General features: G+C 40.4%; 1 protein-coding gene across 1 annotated transcript; it reads right to left on the reverse strand.

Annotated features, from left to right (window-relative positions):
• Positions 1–682: 682 nt before the first annotated feature.
• On the reverse strand, positions 683–15344 carry LOC124404286. Its single transcript, XM_046878309.1, has 13 exons — positions 13902–15344; positions 9754–9979; positions 7244–7359; positions 6654–6890; positions 5712–5863; positions 5332–5548; positions 5018–5179; positions 4527–4724; positions 4322–4437; positions 3089–3426; positions 2707–3006; positions 2014–2314; positions 683–1723 (listed from the first exon to the last, which is right to left on the reverse strand). Exons 1-13 carry the CDS (start codon positions 14721–14723, stop codon positions 1546–1548), a joined length of 3363 nt encoding a protein of 1120 aa, XP_046734265.1. The 5' UTR covers positions 14724–15344; the 3' UTR covers positions 683–1545.
• Positions 15345–20544: the final 5200 nt, after the last annotated feature.

Genomic DNA, 20544 nt, shown 5'->3' on the forward strand with positions numbered 1-20544 from the left:
TTGAGCAGACAGTGGCGCGTTTCGTGTAATCACATGCCGTAATCAATAAATCGAATAAGCCAAATCTTGGCTTTAGCTTTATTTATTTATTACTCGTCGAGACTCGGACTTGAGTTGTCAGAAGTAAAATAGTCGGGAATTGCGTTGATTCATTTTGTCAGAACGATGTTCTATACGTGATCGAATAATTACAACCCAACAAGCATACGTGGTTACACGTAACACTCACTCGATTAAAAGTCGAAACCGATGCTTGAAATAAAACGAACATTGATCGGTTTACGTGTGATCAGTGCTTCGTTCTGGGTGTAATTTAACACGGTCGAGTATTGAGTGGAACGATTAAACGGGCGAGGATAAAAAGTAGAATAAAGCAAACAAGACGGATGTAATGATTTTTCGATAAAACCGTTGTGATTTTAAAATTAACAACATCGTTTGTAATGTCTTGTGAAAATATCTAACCCGATCAGAAATCGGGATTAAAATTTATTTTCTCACAACTAACGGGTATAATTAAATAACATCATATTAATTAGTTGGATTTTCATCGTTTTTATACTTATTATAAAACTGGTGTACATTATAATTGACCTTATGACAAAATTCTGAAAATAGAGGTACAAATAATCGTCATAAATATTTCAACGAACACATGAACGTCGCTCAAATCTATCGCCACATACGAAGTTGGTATTTGGCTCGCGTTCTTAGTTCCATTGGGCCCCATACAAGGACCCCATAAGAACTAAGGATGGGAGATCAGCAATTAGTTAGCGCGACTTTGACTTTTTAGAACCCATAAGACCTCTGCGTTGGGCTTAAAATGTACTTTCAACAAAATTTTACTCGACAATTTGTTGTTAAAAACATCCTAGTAGTGCGGCAGGTGTGAATCTGAAATTTGTAGAGCACATATTGTGCAATTTACACGAAACGTACCTATGGGGGCGCGTTACGTTCTATGTATAGTGTATTATACATATGTGAACGGAGTCGGAGAAATTGTCGGGTGTTTCAATCGATAGTTCAGAGGTAGTTCAATGGTAGTTGGCCGCAGTGAAACTTGTATATATGTATGCAGATATTCAGGAACAGTGACTATCCACGCTACATGTATGTACACCTAATTACAGTAGCAGTATAGTTTTAAATTGAAAATCAATCTTGTACCTCCATATCCAGCTAGCTACCTGCCACCTAAAATGGGCGATTTTTAAACGTGTAAAAGCTACGCGAAGTGCTTCGATTTTGATACGGACTTCGAAGTGGTTCGTGGAAACGTTCGCGTCTGGCCAACAAATTAACAACAATTCAGTAACTTTTTATTCGTTAAAAATGGTCAACTAAAAAATCACACGAATATTTGAGCCCATATTTTACGACCCAATTAGCAATTGGTATTCCCTGGTCGGAAGCGAACCTTCTCTCTATATCCCGGGGGTGTCATCATCATCTCGGGAGATCTTTGATCCCTGAAATCCGCGATTCGAGAGGAATCCTCCCGTGAAATCCGGGTGATTTTGGAGGGAAAACGATCCTAGGTTACGGACTTTCCGGGGAATTTTCCTTCCAGGCTAGAATTGTGTTCATGTCTGTGATTCCTCGCGTGCTCCAGGGTTCCAATGGATCTGGTGAAGACTCCGGGGATGCAGCAGGAGCCTCTGCTCCAGCCGATTTCTCCCTCCTCTTACCGTGTCCCTCCACGTCCTTCGGTGCCACTCTGAGAAACACAAACCACAAATCGCATGGCGAATAATCGACCCTCGACGAGTTGAAAATAAGATCAATTTCAACGGGGTCTAATGATGAACGAAAACGTTTGGTAACAATGGAATCAGTTCACGTGTCATCAAAGCTTCTAAATTGCATCCCCTTCGAAATTCAAAACTACCGAATTATTTACCGAGATTGAGGTTTAAATGTCAGGGAAATTTAACACCACGTGACTTTGATCGTAGAGAAATTCTGAAATGATTCTCAATTATTAGTTTTCATAGGTGAAATGAATACCTGTTCTTCGCCGTTTTGACAGTCCTTCGTTTGTGTCCCTTGGCCGTGTGTCCGTTGACACCGTTAATCGTCGACGGAGTCTTTGACGAGGTGGAAATATTCTGAATGTCATTTTGTATCTCTGTAGGTTTTTCTTCCGGTTCGTTGAGTAGCCGACGATAGCCAGCGGTCAAGTCACCTGTAGGTGAGGACGAGGAGCTGTCTTCATCTCCGTGGTGAGAATATTTTCTACTGGCTGCGAGTCTGCTGCTGGCAGATCGGATCCGCCGCAGTCGTGATTCCGTGCCAAGAAGAATGTTATCTGGATGGTAACCGATGAGCTTAGATCGCGCGAGGATAAAAGAAACGACGCCATCTTTGTTTTACCGAACATTGTCCGCAAGTATATAGCATCGAAATTAATAGCCTCGCAAAGATTTCAAGGGAGTCTGAAAGGCAGGGGGTGAAAGAGAGATTTTTTTCACATTATTCCTGAAGAACCATCGAGCACTTGATTCGTACTGAGTGTTCCGGTTCAATACCTTCGATAATAACGTCGGGTTCTCTTTCCACGGTGATGGATTTCTTGTACAGTATGTTGCAAGTTGTGCTATACGATCTCAATTTTACGATGCGTATTCGGGTGATAAAATTAGGGTGGATTTGGCGGCGAAAACGCAAGTAAAGAGAGAAAAAAAAAAAGCAAAGTCATACCTCCAAGAATGTCGTTATCGCTTGATTCGATCAGGAATTGTTTTTTCGTATTAACAGTGGAGGATGGTAGAAGCTTGGTAATTGATCGGCGTTGATGATCCTGAAGTGCCTGGACGTCCCCAACTTCGGATATAAGTTGAGCAGTTTTTGCAATGTTTAATAAGATTGCGTCATCACAAGTCGGATTTTCAGCTGTGATAACGAGATCGAGCAGTGGATCCGGATTTTCGTTCACCATCACTGGTGGCTTTGAATTCGGAGTCTCGTTATCCTCCAATCGTACCCCGAATAGATCTACAACTGAACCGTAAGAAACGGTCAAATTACGCGGGAAGAGAGACCCCGATAGTCTTAACCCTAACGGAATTCTTATGTAACTCACGGGTGTCTGTAATAAACGGCTTTCGGTCGGAATTGCCAGCGATGATTGCTTTTTTTTCAATCAATTCCGAAATCCCTGGAGATTTTCCGATTACACCTTGCGCGTTCTGGGTCACCTGCTGCTGCTGCTGTTGCTGTTGCTGTTGTTGTTGCTGCGGTTTTTGTTGCGTTTTTGGTAATTTTGCTCCCCCGATCGGATTCGCCGTCGTTGGTATGCCTTGGGTAGCTTTGGTTATATCCAGATCATGGGCGAATGCCATCACGTCAAGAGCAGCTGACAAAGCGTCACCGAATCCACCAGTTAACGCCGTAACTCCCACGGGTTCGGTTGATGCAGTACTGAGAAATGAAGTACGTTCGTACTTTCATATACTCATCATGCGGAAAAACTTGTAGGTTAGTTTCTTAAGGTGCTTATAAAGACGCGTTGTACACCTCGAAAACGCGGGGATGCAAAACTCCTATATCGCTGAAGCGATTAGAGTTAAACTTGGGCAGTTAATGCCTTATTTTGGCAAAAAGTGGAGCGTCTTTTTACTTTTTCAAAATTTTGAAAAAAAATTTACAGATTGGTTACCACCCACAGAAATTGGCCAAATTTTCGCAGTTGCACTGAATGGATCGAACTATCCGGTATGATGCCACTCGGCGGTGATAAAACCCACATTTTGAGCCCGGTCGCATGAGATTTGATGGTGAAATGACGAAATGGCAACTGATCTGGTTTTCGCTTATGAAGTACACCGAAATCTCATTTGGCGACATTTGTTACTGGCATTACGCGGGTAATGTTTGCGTGTAATGTCGGTAAGAAAGTACCCACAAATGTCACCAAAATGAGATTTTGGTGTTCTTCGTAATCGAAAACCAGATCAGCTGCCATTTCGTCACTTCACTATCAAATCTCATGGGACTGGGCTCAAAATGTGTGTTTCATCACCGCCGAGTGGCATCGTACCGGATAGTTCGATCCATTCAGTGCAACTGTGAAAATTTGGCCACTTTCTGTGGGTGGTAACCAATCTGTAAAATTTTTTCCCAAATTTAAAAAAAAGTAAAAAGTCGCTCCACTTTTTGCCAAAATAAGGCATTAATTGCCCAAGTTTCACTCTGATCGCTTGCGCGGTATAGGAGTTTTGCTTCCCCGCGTTTTCGAAGTGTACCACGCTTCTTTATGAGCACCTTAATGATGAACTAAGTGAAGTGTAACTTTCCAAAGTGCAGGAAACAGTACCTCGTTGGAACTCGTACAGGCGTTGAGAATGAAGTTCTTCCCCACATGATGATGCGAAGGTCTTCCCCAGTTATACCGCGTTTTCGTAACTCGTTTATAGTCACTTTTCCAACATGCTGCGTAACGCGCATCGCAAGGTGTATTATATACATATATGATATCGGCGATCGGTGTATTCAAACTGAGTCATAATAAATTCGCTTACCTTCCAGTTTATGACTGCACCTTTTCTCTGTTTTGCTCGCGTCTTGGATTTACTCTTTATAACCATAACGCCCCGTTGCTCGGAGGCAGGATTATTCGGGTCATCACCCGGGCCGAGCTTGATGCTGTACTCTTGCAGATAATTATGCGCTTCCTTTTGCGAAACGGCACGTTCTAAAGATACAACTATCTTAGCCCACTGAAACAGTAATTGTTGGATTTAAAACTCCCTCAAAAGAGATTTTCCGATTTTCGTGTCATAGACAGCGTTGACCTTTCATTAGCAAAAGATGTTCGTTAATTGTTTCTACATGCAACGTCTTATTTGATTGAACGTTACTGTGTGAATATAACAAATTTTGCGAGTATGGTGTCGCGAAATAAAACTTAAGACTTCTCTTTCAAGTATCCGAAAGAGCTGTCAGCTTGAAGAAGTATTTTAAAATTGACGATCCATCTTAGCGTGAAGATTATTTATCGTTTGACAGGAACCTGCTTCATCCATTCCTTCTCGCTCTGCTCAATGACGTGAGCATAAGTGTTCCCCATCATGGCTATCAACATGTTGAGTAATAGTATGGGTACCAGAACCATGAAAATTGCAAATACCGTCTTGCTCAGATTCGGGTACGTCGTGAGTCCCAGCTCCGTGTACTGGAATTCATATTAAATGTTAACTATCTCACAAGGTTCACCGCAATCGTAATACCCCAGAGTTTTGCATGCGGTTAAATATGCTTCCCGTCTTGCGCACGTAATATGGATATTCTAATTTCTTAAGTACAGAGATGTTACGTCTTACTCACGCTGTAGTCTCCGAGGGTAATCTGAAACAGTGCCATCCAAGTGGAAGCATAGGAGTCGTAGAGGGAATGTCTGTCCCTAGGGAACCCCTTGTAAAGAAAGAAGAAAGACTGGGAAAATCCAAGAAGCACAACGGTGTATATCATTCCGAACGTCAACATGTCACCGGTTATCATGCTGTAGACCATCGTTACGAAAGGACCGGTTAGCCGTACAGCCCTGCAAATTTTAACTCTATGTAATGGCCTTTAAGTATCTACAAGCAAGTCTACGCCAGTAGACTTCCAGACAATTTCCAGTTCTTGGGGCTTTTGCAAGTATTGGTAATTGGACGATGAAGATGTTCATGTGCAATGATTGAAGATTGTCTAAATCTTCTTACCCTGCGAAAAACATGAGGAGAAACCATGAGCCAGGAACAGCCACAATCAAAATCGCATCTTCGGCCCAACGGTTTTCAGCAAGTCGGCACGGGATGCAGGTGAGAATCAACAGATTGCTCACCAAGAATATGAGTTTTGCGGGCTCGTGACTCTGCGATATAAGAGAAAAATTAATTCTGCTTTAAACAGACCGAGGTTCAGGTCAATTCTTACATGGAACAAGAGTGCGGAATGCGGTATGACGCTCAGATTGCGATAATGCCGTGCAGTTAATTCTATTCAAAGCACACGCTTCAGCGATTGCAATTCAAGTTCCGCGGTACCCGTGCTCAAATTGTTTCTTTGCCTCTTTATTGGCACCCACGCACACTGAATTTCAACGAAGTTGACAAGACGCGTTGATTTCCAATTCACCTCGTGCCTTCGCGAGATTATACAGGATAAGTCTATAGTCTTTGTATCAGATTGTTTAATTACGATCGCATGTTCTTTTTCCGATTCTTTTTCACTCCTCTTTATTACTGTATATATTTATATAAAAACAAAGGCAAGTAAACTTGCTTGGTATGGATTTCGTCATTTTCCAGAATCGCCTTTTCCTATCGGACCTTGTTATTGTCAAACACAGTAACGTAACTGAACTGTAATTGGATAACAAGTTAATTAGTCAGTATAAAGGAGCACTTTGAGGGTTTGAAATAAAGAGCGCGATAATTTATCCGGGATATAAGTATTTCGCTCAATCCAAAGACAATAATATCGTCGTAAGACTCATTCTCCAGGCAAAATCACTTTGCTCGAGGTATGCGTCACGTATTCGTATCTGACTATACGTTGTACCTAGCTTTGCACTTAGGCAACGCATGAGCTGACGAGTAGAACTATACTTATGCAGGCACAACTTTGGAAGGTAGAAAATAATGAGCATCAGAGCCGCGTACCAGTTGCCTGAGGAAGGACAGAAGTCCGATGTTGATAACCTCGCCGCCCAACTGTACGAGAATGTAGCTGAGGACTCCAAGAACTGTGATGGCTTCCGCAATGGTTCTTGCCACGTCTGTTGGGTCTTCCGGCCAGGCCAGGAGGTCCGATTCCGCGTATTCGGGTCGCAAGTAGACCGCCAATGACAACGACACCAAATGGAAAATTAGGATAACCAGTCGTTTTAGAAATTGAAGCTGTTAAAAACATAACGAAAAGATTTTTGCACGTCTGTTCCGGATGATAAGATCTCGGCTTCAAAGGGCCACTTTTGCCGCTGAACAATATTCCGTCATATTTTACTGCTTAGATGGTTCGTTGTACACTGCCATGTGCTTTTGGTATGTAATTATGATGTTTGTGTATTTTCAGCTGATGATACAACGAGTGTGCTTGTGACAGGCCGGGTTTTAGTATTTGCTTACAGCAATATTCATCGAAAGATGTATTGCAGACTTCACTAAAGCAAGAGCAGATTCGATTTCAAAAGTGGCTCCATTGAAAGAGATTTTTTTCTCATGTCTACCGTACAAATAAATCGAAATCTCACGCGGGCAAAAGTTTTCCACTTTTCTTCAAGCAGACGTTGAATTATACCGCCATCGAGCATGTCCAAGTGTTCCTCTTTGGTACCGTTCAGGATTATGAATAGTGCCGAGTTCCAGTCTGAAAGGAGAATTTTTTAATTTGTGTCGGTATAAGAAATCGCCGGAGGCTCTGCGCTGCAGTGAGCTTGGCGAATTGAGGCGCAGAAGCAGCGTCTTATCTACCCTACGTCTCTGAGGCAAATTGGAACGGAAAGAAAATTTTCCATTTTCGCGAAATTGCTGCACCGGAGAAAGAACGCCTTGAGCCAGATCGATGCAACGAAATTAACTTGCATGGATATCTCAAAGAAATTGTTATGGAAGGTAGGAACGATGGAAATAATCCACGACTCGTATGAGAAAACTGGGATGAGAATAGTAACCGTATATCGGGATCTGGAAGATAAGCACTCTTCTGCGAATGGTCAAGTACACAGGCGTTAATTTCGGATATTAGCAACGTAACACGAATGAAATGTATACGTAAGTATGTACACTAGGGTGGCGCAAAAGAAACCGACTATTTTTTTTTTTGAGTCTCGTGTGACAAAATGTTAGTTTTTGATGTTTTAAGAGCCCACTCCAAAGGATAGTTCAAAAAAAAAATTTGAGAGGTCGCTCCACATTTTTTAAAACGTCAGAAATCGTCAAAAATCGATTTTTTTTTTTGATTTTTTTTCCCGTTACGGTATAATTTTATAGACAAAAAAAAAATAAGTTTCCGAAAGTTTCAGTTCAAAATTTGAATTTTGAAAGGTCGCTCAAAATTTTTTTTCAATTTTTTGCTGCATTTCTTTAGATCTTTTCGAGCGACCTTTTAATATTCATATTAAAATTTCATAAATTTTTTTTCTTTAATTTAGTAAGAAAGAATCGATAACAATACACCACGACATGAATTAAAAATCAAACAAAATACTGAAAATATAATTTTTTTAATTTAATTTTTGACATTTTTAAAAATTTGGAGCGACCTCTTAAAATTTTTTTTTTTTTTGAGCTGTCCTTTGGAGTGGGCTCTTAAAACATCAAAAACTAACATTTGGTCACACGAGAATCGAAAAAAAAAAAAAGTAGTCGGTTTTTTTTGCGCCACCCTAATGTACACATAGTGTAGCGGGTAACAATTACCGTAAAACGGTTGAAATGGTCTTTGCTTTATTTGTTTTCAGATTGGTCAAACGAGCGAAGATGGCGTGTCCTCACGGGCTGTGAACCGAGCTTAGTGTAATTGGCCTCACTTGACTAGCCCACCGTTATTCGATTAACGAGTGGATTCGCGTCAATAGATCTGTAATGAGCTGGGCTTGTACACTCCGTGTCACCGTTTGTCGTGCTGGTACACTTGTCAGCGTCTGTCAGAATTTGCCCGAATCAATTCATCGACATGGCATTATCGCAATACTCGTGCAAGGTACGAGGGTTGAAAATTTTTACGTGTTCCAGCCGCAGCTTGTTGAGCACAATCTATAGATTTGGCACTTTAGATTATTGATTTTCGAGGCTGATTGCTGTGTCGCGACATGCGCCCTTCTGGTTTCTGGTGCAATGTACACAGTGACCCAAGCCGGAAAGAGGGTGGTTGGGCAGGAGGAACGCTTTGATATATTGCGCAGCATAAAGGGATCAACGAAACTGACATTCTCAGCCTTGTGTTATTTATTATGAGACTTCTCCTAGAATATGTAAGCCAAAATTCTCGGGCCATTTACCCATTTTAAAAAGAGTTACGCGAGTCTCGCCAAGGAGAAACGAGACTAAGCTACTGATTTTAACTCGAGAAAATTTTGTCGCGAGCTCAAACGCTCGTCGTAATATTCCCCCGCGTAATCAAAATCCTCTCATTCGTTGTATGCACGATGATTTTCGGCAAGAACCACAATTAACTACAGCGCTCGCAGTGGCGGAATTCGGAAATTTTTCGAGGATGACGGATAGTCCAATTCTTTTCAATGACTCCGAAAAAGTTGCGTCTTAAAGACTTTATGCCCCAATTTCGATCTTGACGGTGTAAAGCATCACTTTACGCAACGAAAACAGCCACCAAAAATGGACTTGTTCATGTCTCCACTGTAAAAATACTTTTAAATCGGTCACGTGACTCTGTTCTCACATCAACTTAATATATTTTCATTGCGCAGTTAAAACGTAAGTAGAGAGCGAGTTCAGTAATTTTTTGGTCACTCACTAACCTAACCTAAGTGAAGTGACTCTTTTCACTTTTTTTTGAGTTACCCTACCGACATAACCTAACATCTTTCGCCACAAGCGACGACACTTGTTTCTTCGCGCAGACAACAAATGGGGACCGCGAGTGCGAAAAAAAGATAAAAAGCTGAAGAAGACCCCGAATCGATTGTCGAAAATAGTGGGGTCCAGTCCAGTCTAGGTACCATAAACCCACATAATGACTGCGCCTGTACGGAGTAGCCGAAAATTGGTGCGCAGCTCGAATCAATCCTCGTCAACGTACTTGTCCTGCCGTCGGGTAAGAGGGTGTCCAGAGCATTGAGCGGATAGGCGGAGCACGTGATGTTGCTGTAGCGCCAGAATTCTCGGGCCGAGAGCTCCAGCATTTCCCGAAAGACTTCGGCACGCCCCAGCTGGCAGGCCAGGGTGAGAGGCGTTAGCCCAGCAGAATTGGCGATTCCGTTACGAGCCGGCAGTTTCGGGTGCCTCAACGCGTAGCCGAACATGTCCTGGAAGATGACGTTAGTTCAATCATCTGCTGGCCGAAAGCAATCGACGCCGCCCTGGCGAACCGTCGTCGTGCCATGCCGGCCAGCGGTAGCTGGAAAAGATCTACGAGACAATGTCGGCTGGCGTGTTCTCTTGATTAAGTCCGGCCGTGACCAACCGTTACGCCGGGCTCCTTCGCCTGTCATAAACTATGGCACAGCTGCCGTTGTTGGATATCAAAATACCGACGTTCGTTATTTCAGGGAAATGCGCAGTGCACCCAGCCAAGTATGACCTCGACCTTTTCCTAAATTCATTCCCACCATTATAGGGGTGAAGTGTATAGGGGTGGACGAATAGTGATCGAATCGAATCGAATCGAATATCAAAGCAATTGGGATTCGTGTCAATTAATGGAACAGTTTTGGTATTCAAATCCTTCAGCTCAGATCTCAAATCTTCCATTTTTTTCTGTCTTTGGAATATATACACAGTCGAAGGAAAGGCACGAATTTTGAAATTCTTTTTGACGGGTAATTGAATGTAATTTGTAGAAATTATTGATTAAATTACAATTTGAAGATCAATAAATTGGTACAATTGACAAATTTTGGAAATGAAAAAAACTGCAGTAAAAGTCGACTTTGAAAAAGAAAAGGAAAATCGTGTGTTTAAAAATTCGAATGGATTATTCGAATATCTCGTTACAAGTTTGTTAAATAAAAATTGAATTCCCGAAGGTAAATTATTCGCACACTCCGAGTAAAATACTTTTGAAAGCAATAGACGAAAATTTCGAAAATCGAAGAGGGTTAGGCTTCACATTTTTCTTTTCAACTTTCCCATTTGTTTGGTTCACGAATGCTCAACGGTTCTGATGATATATGACTTTGAATTTTGTACAGTTCGAGAAGTTCTAGTGCACTTTACTCGTAAGAACAATAGTTTCTGAGAAATTGATGTTAAAATAGAAGGTGTCACAAAACTTTTGCTTGCCACACCCTTTTCGTTTTTATCTGGTTACAGCCCTGTTTTACACCGCCTTAAAATGGTTGATTTGAATAAATTTTTCTCGCTGGTAAGATACGTAAGTGTACAAATTAATGGATTAAGTAGAAACTTGTCTTGATTACTGGTCGATTCGGTACGGAATAATCCATAGACATTGATATTGAGATATCGTAACGTTCCAGAAAAGGTCAATCGCAAGAATGAAATGTATTATTTCAATACAAACATCGCGTGTTTACCATTGTCGAACGAAATATGTCAACATTGACACAAATGCAATACCTACTTTATTTTCTTTCTTTATATACTAAGTAAGACACGTTCTCCGAAATGCTTTGACATTCCGATATTGTGTTCACAAACAAGCCTTCATGCAGTGTCGAATAAGATAAACTACACCATTGTAATTCATGGGGGAAGCTAAGTTACAAAATTCCAAAGTAATTAATAGTTTGCTGACATTACGATATTTCTGAAGACGTATACATTAGGGTGGCGCAAAAAAAAAACGAATATTTTTTTTTTCGAGTCTCGTGTGACAAAATGTTAATTTTTGATGTTTTAAGAGCCCACTCCAGAGGACAGCTAAAAAAAAAAAATTTTTAAGAGATCGCTCCAAATTTTTAAAAATGTCAAAAATCGTCAAAAAATTAAATTAAAAAAATTATATTTTCAGTATTTTGTTCGATTTTTAATTCATGTCGTGGTGTATTGTAATCGATTCTTTCTTACTAAATTAAAGAAAAAAAATTTCTGAAATTTTAATATGAATATTAAAAGGTCGCTCGAAAAGATCTGCAGAAATGCATTAAAAAATTGAAAAAAAATTATGAGTGACCTTTCAAAATTCAAATTTTGAACTGAAACTTTCGGAAACTTATTTTTTTTTTGTCTATAAAATTATACCGTAACGGAAAAAAAATTAAAAAAAAAAAAATTGATTTTCGACGATTTCTGACGTTTTAAAAAATGTGAAGCTATCTCTTAAAATGTTTTTTCTGAACTGTCCTTTGGAGTGGGCTCTTGAAACATCAAAAACTAACATTTGGTCACACGAGGCTCAAAAAAAAAAAAAATAGTCGGTTTTTTTGCGCCACCCTAGTATACATATATGGTAATACGATTCGTAATGCTATACTCAATACGTAGTGATATCTGTAATACCGTATATTCATTTTATCATTATTATCTGATCCGATAACAGCGTGAAGAAAAATTCGAGATGTAATATTTCACTGAGAAGAAAATTCGCGTCGACTATCGTTAGACTCACTTCGAAATTCTCTCAGTAAATTTTTTCTCAATAAAATAGTGAAGCTCTTTGATGAAACAAGGGCTGCACGGTGTACATGTATACCTGATTACTTGCGAATCTCTCTTTTTTATTGTTCAAAAGTCTGTACAAATCGTCAGCTATGCATCTCCTTCAACTGTGCAGCATTGAAAATAAATTCGAATGTTGCACAGTGAACGGACACAGGAAACTGTGACTGTCCAATTCAGAGTAAAATCCATATTTTTCGAGACTCAATCATGCGCCAATAATTGATAAAACGACCCCCCATTCGCATATAACGGGTACAGAAAAAAAAGGGAAAAAATCGTTCAAAAAGCAGAAACAAAACACTTTGTAGAAAAAAAAACATAAAACATCGGAGCATTAAATTGTGGGTGCGCCGATCTGTTCGAAAGGGGTTGTCGCGAGGCACGTGTATGGATATGAAAATTTTGGACGAAGATAAAAATAAAAAAATCCCTGGCTTGATCCCTTGGATTAAAGGTTTGTTCGAAAAAAATCAAACAGCCACACTTTCCGAGGTGGATTCTGGCCGATTTAAGGCTATCAGTGTCGTCTGCTACCATCTATTCAACCTGCGTAGCAGACGACACCGGTGGCCTTGAATCGCTCAGAATCCAGCTTCGGAGGTGTACAAAGTCAACAATATTGCTGGAGTATTTTCCTCGAAGTTTGAATCGATCATGTTAATATTATATGAGACTAACACTGTATGTGAGGTTGAGTATAAAAATTTCATAAAAACGTGCATATGACAGATATATTCTAATAACATCTGACAAGTCTTAGAAATCGTAATTCAAAGAGACAAGAGAAAAAAATTGAAGCAAAATTACAAGTGTACTGATATCCAAAATCTTACAAGTTACTTGCAGCTTGACATTTTTCGATTCAAAGCAAGATCGGTTTCCATATTTATCCATACATCGATTTTAATCTCAATCAATTGGTCTACAGGCTAGCAATTTTACTTTCAGACTGAATGTCAGTTACAAATCATAATTTAATAGTGACCGTCAATTTTTGTACGTAACACTGTGCCCGTGATATTTCTAATGGGATACATAGATTACGATCGTAACCCTTACCGTAGAAATTTCTAGTTATGATTACTATACAGTCTTGAACTATTTTCATTTTCTATCACAGTCGAAAAATATGCATAGTTCTGAGTACAAAATGAATAAGAGTTTCGTAAGTGTAACCAGAAAGTCTAATATGTATTACTATTCGTTTTCATTATGATCACTCGCATGTAAACATTGCAATAATTTGATATTCGTGCAGCAATAAATTGATGTCGAGGCCATACTTAGTTGAAAGAGTTTAATAAACTAAACAAACAGACTAGACATTGCAATAACCAGAAATTTTAATATTGCCAATTATAATCACACTAGATAGTAACTTCCATCACATTTCCTCGGAATTCTAACAATATTGAAAACGTTACTGCAACGATATCCATAAAACCACGTTATCGTAATCTGAATACAGCCAGCCGGCAGCCTGCCCCAAGCGTAATAAAATATAAAGAACTTGGTCGTAAAAAAAGAAAAAATTATTCAAGAATTGAAAATTAGCTTTTACTTTTAATCGCGTATGGATGTAAATTGTATATACCTATTACTTACCAATTCGTCGCAAACGACGACCATGTGTAAAATCATATTGCCAAAAGAGTCCTGCTCGTCAGGATGAGCTCCGGAGTCAAGGAGCAGATTGTAAACCCCTTCGTTCGCGCAGCAGGCCGCCCACGCCAAAGGATACTCTCCGAGGTAAGCGAGTCCTTCGTAATCGGTGGTGCGAGCTGGTCTCAACCTCTGCTGGTCTTTCGGCAGGAAGAAGCTGCCCGTAGCTCTTTGGGAGACGGCGGCACCAGCTTCGACGAGGTCCTGGACCAGCTCGTTGTTGTTGTAGGCGATAGCTAGATGGAGAGCACTGGCCCCGAGGTACTCCTCGCCCTCGACGACGTCGATGGCCAGCTTAGGGAAACACTTGAGCAAAATGCGGGCGACACGGGTGTGCGTCCGGGTGTCGCAAATGATTAGGACGTGGAGGAGGGTCTCCCCGAGGGAGCCGCGGTACTGCATCTGCCAGCATGCGTCGTGGTCCTTCCACTGGGCGAGGGGGTCGAACTTGGAAAGCGAGGCCTCGATGGGCAGGATGACTTCCTCCAGGTCTCGGAACTTCCATCTCAGGTACTCTGCCCTGTTTATCACCTGGCCCTTCCCCTCGGCGTACATCAGGACGCTGAACTGTTCCCGGACAACCCTCTCGACTTCCAGCTGACCCCCGCTGTTATAGGCCTCGATAAGCTCGCCCCCCTTCTTGTAATTCGCCAGCCGATAGAGCAGGCACTGATCCTGGTTACTGGCCTGACTGATCACTCGGTCCAGGATTGAACCAGCGTTGACCTGGCTTGCCCGTCCGCGACACGAGCACACGCCGCCCATTCAAACATCCTTGTGAAAAGTACTCGGTCTTCGTTCACCTCCACCTTATCAGAATGCGCGAGGTTCGGCTTCCCCGGAAATTCCGGGGACCGGGAATCATCCTGTGATATTCACCGGGTTTAACCGACTGTGAGTTTTCGAACCTCGTGCATGTTCCCAGGAGTTGTTAGGCAATGACTGCGCTACGACGTCGCTCGAACTCCCTGTAATCTATAACCAGTACCTGGTGCCAGCAGACACTGCGAGGTCACCGGGTCAATTTTCCTCTAATTGCAACGGTTATCCGTGGTTCCCCACCATTTGGTACCACTTTAGAAGTCCGAGTTTGCGTCGGATTCCGCGTCACGCCGCCCCTCGCATGCCTGGCCAAACGACTAAGTGATTTTTCACCGCTCCTTCAACGCTTCTCCGTGGAATTCCCCGAGGTACTACCGCTGCCGAGGAAGCTCTGACCTGGGGGACCTTCTTCGGGGATTCGTATTGAATGTTGCCACGGGTTACCCGTAAACAAGGCGATACCGGGATTGGCTATCGGGCCTTCTGTCTGACGCTCAACGCAACAATCGCATCCCCCCACCTTTCATGGGTGAAAAATTTGGCAGTAAGAAAATTGACGACGTCCGGAATGACGCGAGGACGAACCCCATTAGTCGTTTCCCATGCAGTGTATTTCGACCTAACACCACATGCACGAGAATCCGAATCACCAAGTCTTTTCGTTAGCGGGTCTGAGGATCAATAATGATGTATATATTTATGCTGGCTCGTCGTTGAGGCGGTTTAAACGATATCGCGTTATATCGTGCGGCATTTGAAATTGACGTTGAAATTCAAGTTGAGGAAGAGGGAGAAAAAGATGAATAAGTGATCCGGTATGATTTCTATACATATATCTCTCGAGATAAACGTGGAACCAGCTATGATCTTGCACTATATACCTATATTGTATTCCACTATTCTAAAGACTGCCGCCTTCCAGCTCGTCTCCTCTAATTGTCTCGAACCCTCACTGAAGTAGCCTCCACTTAGCTTCGCAGGACTGAGTTCAATCGAGCTGCTTAACTTGGTGAAATCGAGTTTCGACAAGAGCACGAACGTAGCAATTGCTGCTTTTCCACAAATTGTACTGGTCATTGTATAGATTGAGAATACTTACAATGAATACCTGAATATGTATATCAACGTTTCAGTCAATTTACGCAAATAGCGAATATGATACCCATTATATCTTGTAATGTCCGCCATTTGTCAGAGTCGAGGAATTTACGATCATGATTATAATTCATTCGAAGACGCGATATATACGATAGCAGATAATTAGCATTCGTGTGTGAGTGTCGAACTAATGCGTGCGTTGAAATAAAAGACATCGCCTGTCACCGACAGAAAAAAAAAAAACAATGTTTTATGTATAGTTTGTACATACATTATACATAAACAGAGTGAATTGTTTACGACTGAATGGTTTAACGCGCATGCGCTAAAATTCGAGAGGAAGTGCGGTTATTTTGTCAGGGTAACCAACATTCATAAATTCAGATATAACCTCAAAATTTTGGTGACCCTGACAAAAGAACTGCTCTTGTTCTTGAATTTTGGTGCATTCGCATTAAAACATTCAGTCGTGGACTATACGTATATGCGGTTGAAGTCGACAAAAGTGACACCGTATAAATTGATACGAAGAAATCGATGACTCGGTTCCAGTTTTTGATTAATGCCGGTGACGATGTGTCAGCATATAAGAGTGCGAAAGTATTAGTTGATTTCAAGTAAGAGGGCAAAAGTAGGTAGGTACATACATACAACGCATTACAAACTGACGTAATACTCATCAGAGTGTCAATATTCCTCGCAGTGCCGAACCAGGGCCAAATGAATTGTACGAACTTCGCATGTGGATTAACTAATTGTAAAGCTAAGAAGCCAAGCTGAGCCGAGTCTGGAGACGGAAGGAAGGCAGGCCGGGATACCAAAATGCCGACTCAAGTGGCCGAGAGACGTGCGTTGCATATCCATCGTCGAATGGTGTTCTTTGTCGCTGCGGCTTGCCTGTATTTTCAAACCGGTTTGGCTCTAGGAGTTGCTTTCATAGACTTGTTGTTCTTCAAGTGCGCTCTGCATCCACCGTCTCGATAACCGAGAAGATGAAGAACAGGAAGCGGTGCATCACGTGCAAGCAATGCACACAGCGCAGCTTAACTTGGCAACCATGCAGCTGTGGCAGTGCACGAGGTATTCGAAAAATTTTAGCGCATGCATGATCGGCTCGATAACTTTGGATCGTTGACCGCTTTGGTGTCTAGCGTAGTCGTGCAACTTCGGCATTTTGCGGGTGATGCTCTACGACTCTACCTGAAGACACTTGAAGCTTGCCGCAAATCTGCCCTCGAGGCATAATCGATCAGGAGTAAAGTTTTAGTTGCGGTGTATAAAGCGAACTTCTTTTTTTTTTTTTTTTTTTTTTGTTATCGTTTTGTACACGGAGAGCCTCGAGCAAAGTTATATATGCCTTGTACATTATAACCAGCTTCAATTTACTGGCAGACATTTCGTTTGATTAATTTTTTTTTTTTCATCAAGTAACGCTCATACGCCGAGTCCAATTTCTAGTTATGGTTACTGTAAACTTATTAACTATTTTTGTTTTTTTTTTCCAAACTGGGAAATGTAGTTTTAAGTACAAAATGGGATCACTATGATCATTAGGAAAGGATTTTCGTATTCCGAACTGATCACAGAATTCAATTATCTAAAGTTGTGTCACACTTCTTTGTATGATAATCTGTCGTCTGGAAATTTTGTTTCACAATTGAGTAAACATGCATTTATCGTTGGATATAAGTGGCGATGTTTTTCCGTTTCGGGTATTTCAAGTTTTATCATAATTGAGCGGGTCGAATTTTATCTGTAAAATTACTTTTCGAAGAATCTATTCTATAATAATGTTGACATACACAGAGCGGAAATTAGGTCTAATTATAATAATCTCAACTAAATATGTATATTTAATTGATACAAGGAAATATTTTTTGACACAAGTTTCACGGTTTCGAGTATTCGAGAATAATAATAACTTACCTAAGATATTATATCGTTATCTGGTGAAAAGGGTCACTGGTATACGCTTTGCGCGGATCATCCGACAATATATTACACACGATAGCAAATGTATTCTACATTTGAACGAACAAGAGCCCATAAACTCCACCGATGATTACTCTTCGATATTATTATAGCACAAAGGTCATTACAATACTCGTTCTCAATCAAGTTTGATCGTTCATGTGGTTTATTAGCATGCTGATATTGGGTGTCGATTCTGACACGCTGTTACTGCCATGTATAATGTAAAAATGATTGAGCAATAATAAATTTGACGAAATACCTAAAATGAAGTTTGAAAAATCGATAAAAAAAGGGCTCTGTTTCACATCGCCAAAAACGAAAATGGTCTATAAAACTTAGTCTGCAGGTTGAAGTATAATATGAGCAAGCCTTCACCAGCCTCCAAGTTTGTAAATTATTTTGAAACCGGTGTTTCTGAAAGTATATGAATAACTCAGTTGCGCGCTTGGAAATTATGCTCCAATTAAATATTAATTATTCTCCACTTAGACTTATCATGACGTTAACAAATTCTATTAAACTCAATCTCGCCCGGCTTTTTCCAGGAATTTAACAACGAAAAAACTCTCCGCTTGTTCAATTGTATATATATATACACTATCGTATCAATTCTATATAAACGACGTGGCATAATGTGGGATCGACATTGAAACTGTCTGCGTCAACAGAAAACTGGAATTGAAAAATTACAGTTATAGTCCCACCGATATTTAAATTCACAATACGTATGGATTATTTATACAGGGAGTCACGTGTCACTGCCGACCAACAAAATCATCTACTCCTCCGCTCTGCAATTTGGATCAGATTAAATATTTGCTAGTTAAATTATGTTGAATCGGTTTTAACCGTATTTTCATATCGTTACAACCTTAATACGTACCGTTTATAATCCTCGTCGAGGCGAATTTTCCATGGAGTGCGGAAATCTTGGCGGTTGAAAATTCGCGATAATCGTACTCAAATAACAATCTGTGATATTTATTATACGCTGCACGTGTAAAATGACAGGGCTTATTTATTCACGGAGTAATCTTACACTTTATCGATTAGAGTGGGTCCATCCCCTGTATACATATATACATGTATATATACCTATATGTATATAAATATAACTTGTTGAAGGCGAATTGTAAAATTGACTTGCCTGTCACGTGTTTTCGACTAACTCCTAACTCAACGATCCTCTTTCCTCTTGGAGTATAATTTAGCCCCAGGATAACTTGACTTTGCAAGACTTAATTTTACGACTTGCGTTATCGTCCGTTTAAAGGACCCTTCGAAGGTAACGAACCATCTTTTTAAGAACGCACGTAACGCGATAACTAACTTGGTAACCTTTCAATTAAGGTGGCCTAGCTCCCCGGCAATTGGTCTTTCGCTGGTGTAATTATCTTCTTCCACAGGATTAAAGATCTCGCAATTATTCCGGTCACTCTGTTGTGGAGAGAGGCTACGCCAGCTGCAAAGCGATCGCCCCCACTCGCCAGGCTTCGGCATTTTTTCATACTTTTTCTCCTTACAATCGCCGGCGATATTATGTGCCTACCTGGCATTGCGAAAGTGTAATAGGCGAAAGGACTCGCATGGGTCCTGCGGCCGAGTGGCCCACAAGGCCCAGCGCACAAGCGGCGCACTGTATATACAGATCACCTAGAAAATTCAAATACCGATGACAGCTAAATTTCTGGTTGTACAATAACATTGTTCTGCAAAAGAAAACTTTTTTCTTCACCTTCTTATTACTATGTATAATTATCATAGATTTGATGCTCCTGAATCAAAATATATGTAGTAAGAAAAAGTTTTTTCTTTTTTTTTAAAGGGCTTTATTATTTATAGTTTCAAGAACATTTAGAATTTTTTTTCATCGAAATTAATAACAAAATGACGGCATGGCGCATGTCGTTTGTTACGTGAGTCCGTTATGCCGCCATTTTGTCATTAATTTCAATGAAAATTTTTGAAAATTATCCTGAAACTATAAATAATAAAGCCCTTGAACTCGAACTGCTTTAAGCGTATTCATTTTCTCAAAAAAAAAAAAAACACTTCTAACAATGATAAATTTCTATTGCAGAGAAAAATCAAACAAAATTCTGTCAACGAAATATATTAGCTTGTGAGAATTAAGAATGCAAATTGCTTCGAGTAAACATAAGCTTTCTGTACTAAAATTTCGTCGCTTCATTATCATTTTTCCGAGTGTATATTTGTTACTAACAACGTTCATTTCAAAACTCGCAGAAAGTTGCATATATAATTAACGTTGTATGCCTCATTCAAGTGATGTAAGTGCGAATTTTACAGAAAAGGCTCATGAATTCATAAGCTTCATAAATATATTCTAGGCTCAATATAATGAGTAGAACTAAGTTACATTGGCACGTTTTCTTTCTATTCAACTTTACTTACACAAGCCGTTTCCGAGTATTAATCATCGTGTGTTGGCAGAGTGATAATTTTCAAAACCGCAGGTTTCATAATCCAACTCTGTCCGCATATTGAAAGAATTCGTATAGCTTGAGTAAATTGAGTATATAAAATACTAATTTTATAAGAATGACCCAAGATGGTTGAAAGAAAAAAAAAAGAATAAATAAACGTAATTAGTTTAACGACCATGAGCCGGATGATGAATTGCCGTTTTGTTTGCAGGTTATTAAACCGCCAAACAACGGAAATAAAGGAA

This window comes from Diprion similis, chromosome 3, assembly GCF_021155765.1.
Source record: "Diprion similis isolate iyDipSimi1 chromosome 3, iyDipSimi1.1, whole genome shotgun sequence".
Classification (NCBI taxonomy): domain Eukaryota; kingdom Metazoa; phylum Arthropoda; class Insecta; order Hymenoptera; family Diprionidae; genus Diprion; species Diprion similis.

Excerpts from the sequence above, each read along its gene's own strand:
- LOC124404286 (XM_046878309.1), bottom strand. The coding sequence starts at position 14,723 with ATGGGCGGCGTGTGCTCGTGTCGCGGACGGGCAAGCCAGGTCAACGCT. Across the intron at positions 5,864-6,653 it reads TGTCCTTCCTCAGGCAACTG|AGTCACGAGCCCGCAAAACT; the intron begins GTACGCGGCTCT and ends CTTATATCGCAG. Across the intron at positions 5,549-5,711 it reads CTCCTCATGTTTTTCGCAGG|GGCTGTACGGCTAACCGGTC; the intron begins GTAAGAAGATTT and ends TAAAATTTGCAG.